General features: G+C 36.4%; 1 protein-coding gene across 1 annotated transcript in view; it reads right to left on the bottom strand.

The window, feature by feature from the left end:
* Nucleotides 1–3241: 3241 nt before the first annotated feature.
* SLC41A2 (solute carrier family 41 member 2) overlaps nt 3242–14386 on the bottom strand; it is a 153063-nt gene continuing 141918 nt past the window's right edge. The window contains exon 11 of the mRNA XM_030821290.1: nt 3242–6503. Coding sequence (XP_030677150.1) covers nt 6318–6503 — 186 coding nt within the window. The 3' untranslated portion in view covers nt 3242–6317. The remainder of the gene's footprint in view (nt 6504–14386) is intronic.

The following is a 14386-nucleotide window of genomic DNA, read 5'->3' on the forward strand; positions in this document are numbered from 1 at the left end:
GATTTTCCATGTGAGCCACTGGAGAGCCTCAAAGGATGTATCTTTCATCTTGTAGAGATATTAAGTGACTAGGCTTGCTTAGTAAATTGTATAGGAAGTATTGTCAAACGATAAGTGATGCTAGGTTTTCTTTCAGTTACATTTATGGGTATGTTATTGATATGAATATCCCCAAATTGTACAAAACTCTTAGAAATCTAATATCTTATTGGCCATAATTCTGGTTATTATATTGTATGCCACAAAATAACCAAATTTCCTTGTCAATTGCTGATTGTAATGAATCAAAGTCAGATTTTTAACCATGGCTATTTTAAGTCTCTGTCATTCACAATTATTGTTTTGATTTTTCTCCAAAAGCATTTGCAATGAGTTTCAGAAAAATACTCTAACAAGTACTCTTAAATACAGGTTTCTAATAACTGTAAGATCAATGGACTACATAAAAAATTTTCAAAAATTTAATGAAGAAACTGATGGGTTCATAAAACAGATAATCAAGATCAAGCAAAACAAAAATTAATTACATGAGATTAAGTAACTGATGAAGACGTTTTTATGTTTATTTGAAACATTATTGGTTCTTAAATGTTGTATTTTCCAGATTGAAGGAACTTTTCTTTTCTTAAGTTATCCATAGTTTACAGAAATTTGGTAAAGTATACTTGTGTGAACAAAGATGGAAGCATTTGCTTTTCTACCTACTTGATGCCTCCAAAATGTGGGAACTATTCATGGTTATTTGCATAAATTCAGTAAAAATCTGCTTTCTATAACCAGATACAATGAAAACACTGGTTATATTACCAAGGCTTTGTGTGAAATAGATTTGAGAATGTGCATAGAATACTTGACTTCAAGGGTTCTCAGCCTTATGGTGAATAAAAACTCACTTCCTGGCAGGCTCAGGAGCCTTAGGACTGTAGGTAACATCTAAAGTCTTCCTTAGTTTGGTTTCCTAGCCTCAAGAGGTTTTTAAATCTGAGATTCCTGTGTGATCAACAAAGGCAGAAATAGTTATGTTTATAAAGAAAAAGCTATAATACATCTGCTATTAGATTATAGCTCGGTGCATTGTTTTCAGGTTCTCATTTACCTATAGAGTAGACTAGATCCTGAGTTCTTTTATATTCCTTTAATCTAACTTTCTTCCATGGAATTACTAAAAACAGGAACTGCTCTGTTCCTAAATCTCTATAAGCTGAAATGATAAATTTTAAGAAACAAGTCTTGTGCCTGATGTATGGGCCACACAGAGAGTTCACCAAACTGCCTAATGCCATAACCAGAGACATTCAAACTGCAGACAGGATAAGAAATTGACATTTTCATGCTGTAGACAGCTTTTCCCAAGATATTGGCACAAGACTCTATATCGTAACAAGACCCTGACCTCCGTTACAGCTACCTTTTTCACTTGGCAGGATAATGGTGTAAATTTCTTAATCAGTAGCTTCTGCCAGTAACTAAACAGAAACTAATCTAAAAGATTCCTTGGCCCACTTATTGGGTGACTTTGGCAACATCCTTAATACAATTGGTGCTCACCTTTTGCTTTAATTCAACCCAGTCATGGGATACTAGATGATAAATAGCTCTATATTATTTATTGGCTAAATAAGAAAATTTCTGTGCTATTGCAAATATTACATGCTGTATCCAGATAAATCCCTCTGGGAAAGTTGAAACCCATATAAGCAAAATAAAAACATAGCCACATGGTTACAACAGGTCTTACCTAATTCCCTATGGTCATGTGCTTCATTCAATTAGTTGCCTTTAAGCCTAGATTCACAGCTCAAAACCATTATGCAAACAGGGATTTTCATATTACTATTATTTCCTTTTTAAAGTTTGCACTATTACTTGTTAAATATTTGCAGAAGTAGAACTCCTAACAGAACAATGCTGGCCCAGCACTTTGAGATAACAGCAAATGACTATGGAACAGAAAAAACTGAGCTTAATAATGGACTCCAGGTAGACTTAGCCTGAGATCCACTCCCTTCAAACCTCTCTTGTTGCTCAAATGTGGATAATAGGGTTTTGACACTGACTCCTAGCCACCATTCACTTCCTCTAACATAGGACCAGATCAGCAACCCAGGACAGGCTCATCCTGGCATCAGGAGCTATCAACACCTGAATACACGATGATTGGTCAGTGATGCTTTTGGAGAAATATCTTGATCAAAAGGGGGAAATGTGAAACTTGTCAGAAACATAATGGAGTCACTTGTGTTAATAAAACTGACAAATAGAGCCAGAGAAGGCCATGAAGAAAGGTTTGTCATGCATAAATGCCCAGTAACAAAAACCATCACAAAAGACTCTGCAAAAACCACAACCTTGTACAATGGCCATTGCAACCTTGCACACAAAAAAAACTTCTGTGAGAATATCTGCCCAGCAAACGCCTGTTCAACCTCAGACCGGCATCGTGCTTGCTATCGATCCTTGTAGCCAAGGTAATTATCTCAAAATAATTCGTAATCCTTCTTTAAAAACCTCCTCCTTCCTTTACGTCCCTGAATATGCAGGTAGTTCATATGCAATGGGAACACTGTGGCACGTGTATTCCCATTGCAATGCCTATTCCTGAATATCATTTTCTTTTAGAAACCTTCTGTTTACTATTTAGGTTGACAACAAGTTAAAGGCCTGTCTCTCAGAAAGTAAAGTCACTGGAGAAACAGAGTAGGCTGCTGGGCAGTTGGGGGTTAACTTGATGTCTGAGGTTATAAATTTAAATATCTGTCAGAGGAGTTGTGTGTTTTTCATGAGCCGTATTGAGCACTCAGGTACAGGCAAAACATAGAGAGCTGTCTTTATCCAGAGTTTGTGTTCTGTCCTGCCAGCATGAGAGAGGCAGTTGCAGATGTATGGGTTGATGAACCAAGCAATGTAAGTTGGATAATGAGAGGAGTGAAGAAATGAGGAGAGTATTTGACAGTCAAAAAGTAGTAAAGCAATGCATTGGAGGTCTAGATATGGTCAAAGCCCAATTTATTATAATTCATAAATATCATATGTATACATAAATTACCCCAGTCTCTTCTGGGAGATTTCCACACTGGCTTGATGTTCTCTAGTTCATCAAAAAGTAAGCATAACAAGATTGGATAATTATTTCTTAAATTTGATTCTTTATTTGAGTTTAAAACCATTCAAAGATGGCAGAACCCCATTATAAATGGGTACACTATACCATAGATATAAGGCAAGGAATCCCAATTACTGATTTTTTTGAATGGCCTTTATTTGGCTACATCATTGATAGCCTATGGTGCGGAATTTTTGGACATCTTCCAGAAGACGTATTCCCATAAGTTTCCATTTTATCAGGTTCTAAGAAACTTTATTTTTGAAAGAAAAAAATGGGCAAGAAAAAAATGTTTTTAAAAGTGTTATCTGTGTATAAATAAAGTGGCTGATAAATTAGTGAAAAGGAAGAAGTTTGGAAAGCAGAAGTTTTTATGTTGTATAAAAATAAATACAGTGAATTAACATTACTTAAGACTGATAATAGATGATTGTTGTGGGTAAATGAGTCATTTTATCTGTTGCATACTTACGTGAAGGCTTTCAAAAGGTCAGTAATAATTTAAAGGAATCTACATCCCTTTTATAATCGGCGAATTGGTGACTAATGTTTTTATTTTTTTCTCCTATTACGTGCCTTTTAGACATTTGGTTGCTCTAACCAAGGTTGGGTAGCAAAAGAGAAAGGAGACAGAACTCTATCAGTCATTATATTTATTTACCAGCATTTATGGCAAATGGCAAGACCTGGGCAGGGTGGCAGCAATGATAGATTTTACAAATTAAGGCATTGTTCTTTATTTCAAAATTTTCATTTATCTATATTTTCCTTGGTCTTAGAAATATGAATAATTTAGAGCTGGCAATACTCACCATCAGGATATAATAAATGGAGGTTTCTTTGTCTGAAATTGAAAAAATGTAGTAATACTCTATCGTACTTTTAAAAATCCTATTTTTGCAGTTTGCTTCCTCTCTGTGAATTAGGTAGTTTTGGTACATTTGGAGGGTCATAAACGTGCCATAGAAAGAGTACTGGCATTATGAAAACCTGGATGTTAGGGACTTCACAATTTGGTCATTTTGCAGCTGTACAACCTTAGAAATGTAAGTTCTCTGAATGTCGATTTTCTCTGCTGTAAATAGAGATAGGAATATCCATCTGATATATTTCACAGGTACTACTGTGAGTATTAAATGATATTGTGTGTGCACTGGAATGTGTAATACAATAAAGTTGTTGATTAATGCTTTAAAAATGTAGCTTGCCCTGTATATTTTTAAAAAATCAAAATAGAAATCATTGGGAAATGTAAATGTTTATGAATCTTACAGCTCAAATGCAAATAATTTACAAATGCTTTATAATAAAATCAAAGATATTATTCATGGATTTTTTTAAGTAAAAAATCTTTGCAGCTAAATATTCATCAACTTAAACTTATTCTTTCTTTTATAAGAATTTTCACTATGTGACATTATAACTCTCCAAAGGAGAAATTCTATAATTAGTTCAGTTCTCTGCCTTAAAAGTTTCATTATAAGGCAGAAGAATGGAATAATTAAAGTTTAAAAATAAGCAAAAATATATAACTCTAAACCCTCATTTAAAAGAGCTTAACAAGAATACTTTTCCCAATATACTTATAAACAACCTAATATTTATATAATAACACAAAGTTACAACTTAAATCATGATGATCAAAGTTAATGTGCATTTTGATACCCTTATCAGCTTAAATTATTAAATATCTAACGGTCTTGAGAGATTGAATTTTTAAAAATGAACCACATGTGCTTTAAAAATGGTTACCTATTCAATAACTAAGGTGTTGGTCAAGTGTTTAGAATATAGGCCAGAGTTTTAGAAAAATTATTTGAGAAATATAGTACATATGATAGGGTCCCATGTAGAAATAAGCCTGTAAAATGGATATGTTTAAGCATGAACAATAATTGAGGTAACCCACCAACTTCTTTTTTAAAAGTGTAAGTCACGGGCTTCTTTAAAAGAGCAAATGAATCATTTGCTCATTTTAAATCTCCTATCTTGATTATATTAAATAGTACTACTTTTTAAAATAAGAAATTATTAATTAGAGTGTAGGTAACAAATTAGCTGGGCGTGGTGGTGCATTCCTGTAATCCCAGCTACTCGGGAGGCTGAGGCAGGAGAATCACTTGAACCCAGGAGGCGGAGGTAGCAGTGAGCTGAGATCACACCACTGCATTCCAGCCTGGGTGACAGAGCAAGACTCTGTCTCAAAAAAAAAAAAAAAAAAAAAAAAGAATATAGGTAACAAATAGTAAATTCTGGTCAGCAGCAAAATTTTTGGACCCAATGACAAAAACATGTCAATAAAATGTGTTTAAGAACAACTCTATATTGCTGATATTCCAACAGCACTATGATCTTTGCTATCAGCAATCCAAGATATAGTTCTTCATCAAAAGTCTCACACACACACACACACACACACACACACACACACATTCTTGTACCGTCTGGTCTTTACAAATACATCTCAGGTTATCTTCTGTTTTTGAAGATTACATTTTTTAAAACACATCAACATTTTTCCAACAAATCAATCATCAAAAAATGACTCACTGCTTTCATTAACAATCTCTCAAGATCACTCAATGTTTAAAGGTTAGCCTGACAAGAACTTGCAGAACTGAAATTGAATTGGCATCGGCACAGGGTAATTTTAGATGGAGGTAAAAGTGAGTTTATCTTATGCTCAGCAAAATATATTTAGGTCAGTTTAAATATGAGCAGTTGGTAAATTTATCCTCAGCTAGCATAGAGGTTGGCATTGTTAATATGATTCAAAGCTTGGTTGGGCACCCTTCGTTTTATAGTATGCCTGGGATACAGCACATCTGTGAGACAAGAAAGGCTAAACTAGAGCTCTGCTTCTTCTAATCCTGCATTACAAATTTAATAATAAAGTACATTTCTGCTATGTTCGTGGTTTTAAAATTATTCACTGTAAACATCCTATATTCTTTCCTAATTAATTTCAGAGCTGGAACTTATATCTATGTCTATGTCAAATTATCATTCTATGAAAAGCAGCACAAATACTCTTCATTCTGGTTTTGACACAAATTCCTTAAAAAAAAAATTAAGGCCATTTAATTGAATCAGGGCCAACTGAAGATTACCCTGGCAAAAGTCAAATTACTGATTTAAGAGTTTTGAAAAAGAGCCATAAGTGGTTGTCGTGTATTTTCTTCCTTGGTAACTTGAGAGCAGTTTGTAGAATTTATTAGTCTCCAACATCTCCATCTCGATCTCCAATAAGCCAAAGAAAATGAAAACCTAAGGCTAACAGAGCTGTCCCGAGCAGATCACCCAATGCTGTTAGGTAGGGGATGGAGAAACTATCCGGGTCCTTTCCTTTCCTCCAGAAGTGATGGACCATCCAGTCAGCAATCCACAGCAAGGTAAATACCTAGAAGAGAACACCAGAGATTACTCCTGCTGCCTGGACATTCCTAGCCCATGAAACATGGCCACAAGCCTAAACCACTGGCTTCTGGAAGGGACCGCATGTGTCTAAGTCAAGAACCATGCTTGAAAAGAAGAAATACTTAGTTGACAAGAATATTTTCATTTCACAAGAAAAAAAAACAGCATGTATGTTTACAGGTACTAAAATTTTTCAACTTTTCATATAGATCTCATTCTAGCCTCCCAATAGCCATAATAATTTGGCTATTTTAATATCACTGTACAGTTTCTAAAAGACTGTTTTTCTATGTGATAAACCTGTGAAAAAGGAAGACATTATGAAGAAGGAAGTAAAAATTTAAATAAGGAATTATTTAACAGTCTCCTGCTGCAGGTATATCCAATAAAATAAAGATGGAAAACTGACCATTCATTTACTAATTATAAGGCCATTTGTGACTTGTCAAGGAAAATTTCAGTGCAGTAGTAAGACCAATAACTAGAAGGTAAATGCATTTAGAAATGGCTCATCTATGTAGTTATAGATAGATATATACATAAAATGGAAATATTTTAAAAGATTATTCAAACATGAAGGTGTTGTATATAAATATTTTCTAGAATATCAGGAATATAAAGACTTTTGTGATGCTTTGAATTTTGGGACCATATAAATGCTTTTTTCTTTGATCCACCTAGAGTAGGGGGATTTTCTTTTTTTATGTATTTATTTTTTTTTTACTATACTTTAAGTTTTAGGGTACATGTGCACAACGTGCAGGTTTGTTACATATGTATACATGTGCCATGTTGGTGTGCTGCACCCATTAACTCGTCATTTAACATTAGATATATCTCCTAATGCTGTCCCTCCCCGCTCCCCCACCCCACAACAGGCCCCAGTGTATGATGTTCCCCTTCCTGTGTCCGTGTGTTCTCATTGTTCAATTCCCACCTATGAATGAGAACATGTGGTGTTTGGTTTTTTGTCCTTGCGATAGTTTGCTGAGAATGATGGTTTCCAGCTTCATCCATGTCCCTACAAAAGACATGAACTCATCATTTTTTATGGCTGTATAGTATTCCATGGTGTATATGTGCCACATTTTCTTAATCCAGTCTATTGTTGTTGGACATTTGGGTTGGTTCCAAGTCTTTGCTATTGTGACTAGTGCCGCAATAAACATACATGTGCATGTGTCTTTAGAGCAGCATGATTTATAATCCTTTGGGTATATACCCAGTAATGGGATGGCTGGGTCAAATGGTATTTCTAGTTCTAGATCCCTGAGGCATCGCCACACTGACTTCCACAATGGTTGAACTAGTTTACAGTCCCACCAACAGTGTAAAAGTGTTCCTATTTCTCCACATCCTCTCCAGCACCTGTTGTTTCCTGACTTTTGAATGATGGCCATTCTAACTGGTGTGAGATGGTATCTCATTGTGGTTTTGATTTGCATTTCTCTGATGGCCAGTGATGATGAGCATTTTTTCATGTGTCTTTTGGCTGTATAAATGTCTTCTTTTGAGAAGTGTCTATTCATATCCTTTGCCCACTTGTTGATGGGGTTGTTTTTTTCTTGTAAATTTGTTTGAGCTCATTGTTGATTCTGGTTATTAGCCCTTTGTCAGATGAGTAGATTGCAAACATTTTCTCCCATTCTATAGGTTTCCTGTTCATTCTGATAGTAGTTTCTTTTGCTGTGCAGAAGCTCTTTAGTTTAATTAGATCCCATTTGTCAATTTTGGCTTTTGTTGCCATTGCTTTTGGTGTTTTAGACATGAAGTCCTTGCCCATGCCTATGTCCTGAATGGTATTGCCTAGGTTTTCTTCTAGGGTTTTTATGGTTTTAGGTCTAACATGTAAGTCTTTAATCCATCTTGAATTAATTTTTGTATAAGGTGTAAGGAAGGGATCCAGTTTCAGCTTTCTACATATGGCTAGCCAGTTTTCCCAGCACCATTTATTAAATAGGGAATCCTTTCCCCATTTCTTGTTTTTGTCAGGTTTGTCAAAGATCAGATAGTTGTAGATGTGTGGCATTATTTCTGAGGGCTCTGTTCTGTTCCATTGGTCTATATCTCTGTTTTGGTACCAGTACCATGCTGTTTTGGTTACTGTAGCCTTGTAGTATAGTTTGAAGTCAGGTAGCATGATGCCTCCAGCTTTGTTCTTTTGGCTTAGGATTGACTTGGCAATGCAGGCTCTTTTTTGGTTCCATATGAACTTTAAAGTAGTTTTTTCCAGTTCTGTGAAAAAAGTCATTGGTAGCTTGATGGGGATGGCACTGAATCTATAAATTACCTTGGGCAGTATGGCCATTTTCACGATATTGATTCTTCCTACCCATGAGCATGGAATGTTCTTCTATTTGTATGTATCCTCTTTTATTTCATTGAGCAGTGGTTTGTAGTTCTCCTCGAAGAGGTCCATTCCTAGGTATTTTATTCTCTTTGAAGCAATTGTGAATGGGAGTTCACTCATGATTTGGCTCTCTGTTTGTCTGTTATTGATGTATAAGAATGCTTGTGATTTTTGCACATTGATTTTGTATCCTGAGACTTTTCTGAAGTTGCTTATCAGCTTAAGGAGATTTTGGGCTGAGACAATGGGGTTTTCTAGATATACAATTATGTCATCTGCAAACAGGGACAACTTGACTTCCTCTTTTCCTAATTGAATACCCTTTATTTCCTTCTCCTGCCTGATTGCCCTGGCCAGAACTCCCAACACTATGTTGAATAGGAGTGGTGAGAGAGGGCATCCTTGTCTTGTGCCAGTTTTCAAAGGGAATGCTTCCAGTTTTTGCCCATTCAGTATGATATTGGCTGTGGGTTTGTCATAGATAGCTCTTATTATTTTGAGATACGTCCCATCAATACCTAATTTATTGAGAGTTTTTAGCATGAAGGGCTGTTGAATTTTGTCAAAGGCCTTTTCTGCATCTATTGAGATAATCATGTGGTTTTTGTCATTGGTTCTGTTTATATGCAGGATTATGTTTATTGATTTGTGTATGTTGAACCAGCCTTGCATCCCAGGGATGAAGCCCACTTGATCATGGTGGATAAGCTTTTGGATGTGCTGCTGGATTCGGTTTGCCAGTAGTTTATTGAGGATTTTCACATGGATGTTCATCAGGGATATTGGTCTAAAATTCTCTTTTTTTTGTTGTGTCTCTGCCAGGCTTTGGTATCAGGATGATGCTGGCCTCATAAAATGAGTTAGGGAGGATTCCCTCTTTTTCTATTGATTGCAATAGTTTCAGAAGGAATGGTACCTTGTACCTCTGGTAGAATTCGGCTGTGAATCCATCAGGTCCTGGACTTTTTTTGGTTGGTAAGCTATTAATTATTGCCTCAATTTCAGAGCCTGTTATTGGTCTATTCAGAGATTCAACTTCTTCCTGGTTTAGTTTTGGGAGAGTGTATGTGTCGAGGAATTTATCCATTTCTTCTAGATTTTCTAGTTTATTTGCATAGAGGTGTTTATAGTATTCTCTGATGGTAGTTTGTATTTCTGTGGGGTTTTCTAAATTTTCAAATCTCTGAAGCATTAAAAAAAATTTTGGACTGGAAAGGATAATGTTCACTGGTTTTGGACAAGTTGGCAAGTATAGCACAGTGGTTAAAAGCACTTCTTTACAGCCCTTCTCTATTGTCTACTAGCTGACTGAAGGCAAGTTACTCAACCTTTCTGACTCTATCCAAATGAACATTAAAATGGTACCTACCTTGTAAGAATGTTCTGAGGATTAAATAATATACTAAATAATTCAGTGCCTGGCAGACAATAAACTTTCAATAAATGTCTGTTATTAGTCTATTTTAACAGTATTATTCTTATTACTATTTGTGGCCCCTTGTATGTGCAGGAGGAAGCCCACCCCAGGTCTAGGGTTTAGGCCAAGAGACCTTTCACTAACCTGGCAAGTAGGCCGTGGGGGTGAGGCATTTGCCTTGGGACCCAAACTGCTGTGTGCTATCGTTTTAGCTCTAACACCTTTACCAGGAAGGAGAGTGGCTTGTCCAAACGTAGGAAGACATGTACCTATTCCAAATGCATGAATTTTACATGCCTTTGGGCATCTGTCAGAGAGAGGTTGTACTTTAAGCCCTATTGTCTTTTGCATGTGGTCAATTCTTCATTAGTGTTTCACTGGTAGAGACTGTTTTGGAATCATACAAAGTTTTACCAGGACAATCTGTTTTGGGTATGGAGGAAGCATGAAATATTAGAAAGAATCCTGGAGGTGGAAGTTGTAAAATCTGGATTTGATTCTCAGTTCTGCCTTTGGGTAAGTTTCTTACCACTCTGAGCCTAGTATTCTCATTTGAAGAAAATATGGGACCTAGTATCTGCCAAACTTTGAAATAATAACAGCCTTGGTTTAGGGGGATGAGAGGAAAGGCAAAAAGGCAGCATGATATCAAGTTCTATCACTAAAAGCATAGTGCACAGACTGAGAGAAAGAGAGTCATCCCACGAGACCCCCCAGTGAGCCAGGCCACATCTAGGCTCTGTTTTGGATGCCCTATTTTCAGAGAAACTGGTTCACATCTGCATCTTCACTACCTAGCAAAGTGACTAACTTAAAAAGTAGACAACATCTGATTGATGGAATGCAAATCAGCTTGAGACAGTGTCATATAGGAGATTCCTATGAGAATAAGAATTGTTTGTCCTGGGCAAGGAGGGTGGGAGATGTGAACTTAAGACAAAGGTTATCATGTCAGCAGACGCTAGGTTTATATGTTGCTTCAGAGAGTAGAATGTTAGGTTAAAGAAGAAAAGACCGAAAGCAGAACTTAAAAAAAATTTGACTATCTATAAATAGAACAAGTTATGTAGTAAACTCAAAATTACTGAAGTATATGGAGGTAAATTTGCTGATTGAATAAGTAATGTATACAGGAGGAAACAATAGTTTTTAAAAGAATGAGGGTAGCTAATTTCTCTGGGATTAGCAAGAAAAATAAATGAATAAATTATATATTATAATATTACATGTTTACATATTAACAATGTGTTAAATATATACTTGCATACACAAATTTATATATGATACATACATCATTTAGTAATTTCTTGTATAATATCTGCCCTGAGAGATTTTTCTAGAGTAAGATTGGCAAACTACAGCCCATGGGCCAAATTCAATCTGCCACCTATTTTTGTAAATAAAGTTTTATTGGAATGCAACTCAACCTATTGTTTACTTATTGCCTATTTAATGGATTATTCCTTGCCACATTCTCAGGAAGTAGGTAGGTTTACTATTCCTAATGTTCATTTGGAGAAATTGAGTTGGAGAGGTTAAGTGGCTATGTATTTGTCACAGAGAGCATATGGTCCACTAATCCTCTGACATATAAAAAAAGCTAAGGCAAAGTCCAAGAAACCTGCCCACGATCACACAGCTTGCAGGTGGAGTCAGGCTCAAACTCACAGAGTCCAACACTAAAGCCCATGTTCTCAACCATCACTACAGTACCTCATTTTAGTAAAAAAAGAACTTTACATTGATGAGAGCGTAAACTGGTATAACTACTTTGGAGAACAATTTGGTAATATCTATTAAATGTGAAGATGTGCATCTCCTTAGTTCAGCAATCCTACATAGAAATAATGATTTTTTTTTCCTGCGCCACTGGGGAAAAATAAAATTGTTCATGGCCAAAGGATACTAGCTCAGGGGCTCTGCTGACTCTAGGTCTTCCTGTTGCTACCCTAAGGACTGAGAAGACCAGTATCTTGGTGTACTTATGGAAACCATACAGAGAAATTCTTATACAAGCATACTGAGAGATGCGCAAGAATATTTACCACATGTCTGTTGTAAGAGCAAAAAATTGTATCTATTGACACAGAATGGCTAAATTCACTGTTAAGTCACAAAATTGAGCACTATATAGAAGCTAAAATAAATGAAAATGAACTATATAAATCAACATGAATATATCTCAAAAGCACAAGTTGAATGAAAGAAGCGGGAGACTATGCATATCATTTTAATAAAGTGTATAAGTATAAAACTGTTATTTATAGATATATACATTTGTAGCAATGGTATAATAAATAGTTTAGTATAATGGCAAGAAAAGATGCCAATTTAGAATGCTGATAACTGTTAGGGAGGGATGAAATGAGCTCAAAAAGGGATACACAGGAGTTACCAACCATATATATGATGCATTTTTATTTATTTTGAAATATTTGCTTCAGATCATTGATAAAGCTGAGTGGTAAATACATGGTTATCTTATTTCCTATTACTTCCTGTATGTTTATATTTCATAATTTTAAAAAATGTAAACCGTTGGGTTAATGGTAACTCACTGACCGGGGCCGCATGAGCTACAACTTAGAATATCAACTGAGAGGGACACATGAGAAAAGGAGTCAGTATGTCCTGTGGAATCCACGAAAGGTTTGGACTTGGAAGTATTAGATGGTGCCGAGGCTGAAAGCAAGGCTAAGGCCAAAAGATTACTTACATGTCTATGTGCAGAGCTAGCTCCACATTCACCATTTCTGCAAACTGTCCTCTCCATGTAGGAAAATAGAAGGATGTTTTCTGGAGAAACTGAGTGGTAGAGACTTTTCTGGAGAAACTGAGTGGTAGAGACTCAGGACTCAAAGACACTAGGAACTATGAGGTACTACTAGCTGAGAATCAGGGATAATTGAGAGTCTGCATACCTAACTAGAGGATTCCTCCAGACTCGTATTCTGTTCTGAGAACAGTGGCAGGCAGGAGGATGACCTCGAGAGAGGAGAGTAGATGCTCACATTTGGAGGCCCCCAGTTAAATGGTCAGTCTCCGTGTCCTTTAATAGTAAAGCATCCAGTCAACAGCCCACCCTTACTTCCATGTTACTTATCCTCTCCATGTCTCAGTCTCCTCCCCGTTCAAGACAGAGATGTAATGTGAATGTTAAATAATGCAGAATGGTTAGAACAGTGTTTGTTTGGCACATTGGAAGAACTAAAAAAGATTTGCTATGATTTTTAAAAACAGGTTATTTATGAAGAAATAAGAATCTGATTTTTTTCAACATCAACACTGGGAGACAAGGAGTAACATCTTCAAAATCCTGAGAGGGAAATATTTCCAATCTATACATCTGTGCCCAATTTATCAATCAAGTGTTGAGAGTAAATGAAAGGCCTTTTAAGACATGCATACACTCAGAAAATATTTTTCCCATGTTCTCTTTCTTTGAAACTTTCTAGAAACTGCGTTGAAGCAAAATGAGGGCTTGAACCGAGAGAAAAATGGGATTCAGAAAATGGAAGAGGCAACATAAGAGAGCAGTGAGAGAAGGTTCCAGGATGACAGCTGTGCAGTGGCCTGGGGCACCAAAGCCAGAGCAGGAGGGTGGAATGCTCTGGATACCAGGTCTCCATGATAAAGGCAAGTGGGCAAATTATCTGATATAATAAACTTTTGAGGGGCAAAACACTAATTTAGGTATGTGATAGCTGTTGATGGAGCACTTGCAAAAAAAATTAAGAAATTTAAAAATTCAGGCCAGGCACGGTGGCTCACACGTAATCCCAGCACTTTGCGAGGCCGAGGCAGGTGGATCACCTGAGGTCAGGAGTTTGAGACCAGCCTGGCCAACATGGTGAAACCCCATCTGTACTAAAAATACAAAAATTAGCCAGATGTGGTGGCACACACCTGTAATCCCAGCTACTTGGGAGGCTGAGGCAGGAGAATCGCTTCAACCCAGGAGGTGGAGGTTGCAGTAAGCTGAGATCACGCCACTGCACTCCAGCCTGGGCGACAGAGCAAGACTCTGTCTCAGAAAAGAAAAAAAATAATAAAATAAAAAATTCAGAAATGTAGAAAACTATGCAAGTGGAAAAATACG

The sequence above is a fragment of the Nomascus leucogenys genome, chromosome 10 (genome assembly GCF_006542625.1).
Source record: "Nomascus leucogenys isolate Asia chromosome 10, Asia_NLE_v1, whole genome shotgun sequence".
Taxonomy (NCBI): domain Eukaryota; kingdom Metazoa; phylum Chordata; class Mammalia; order Primates; family Hylobatidae; genus Nomascus; species Nomascus leucogenys.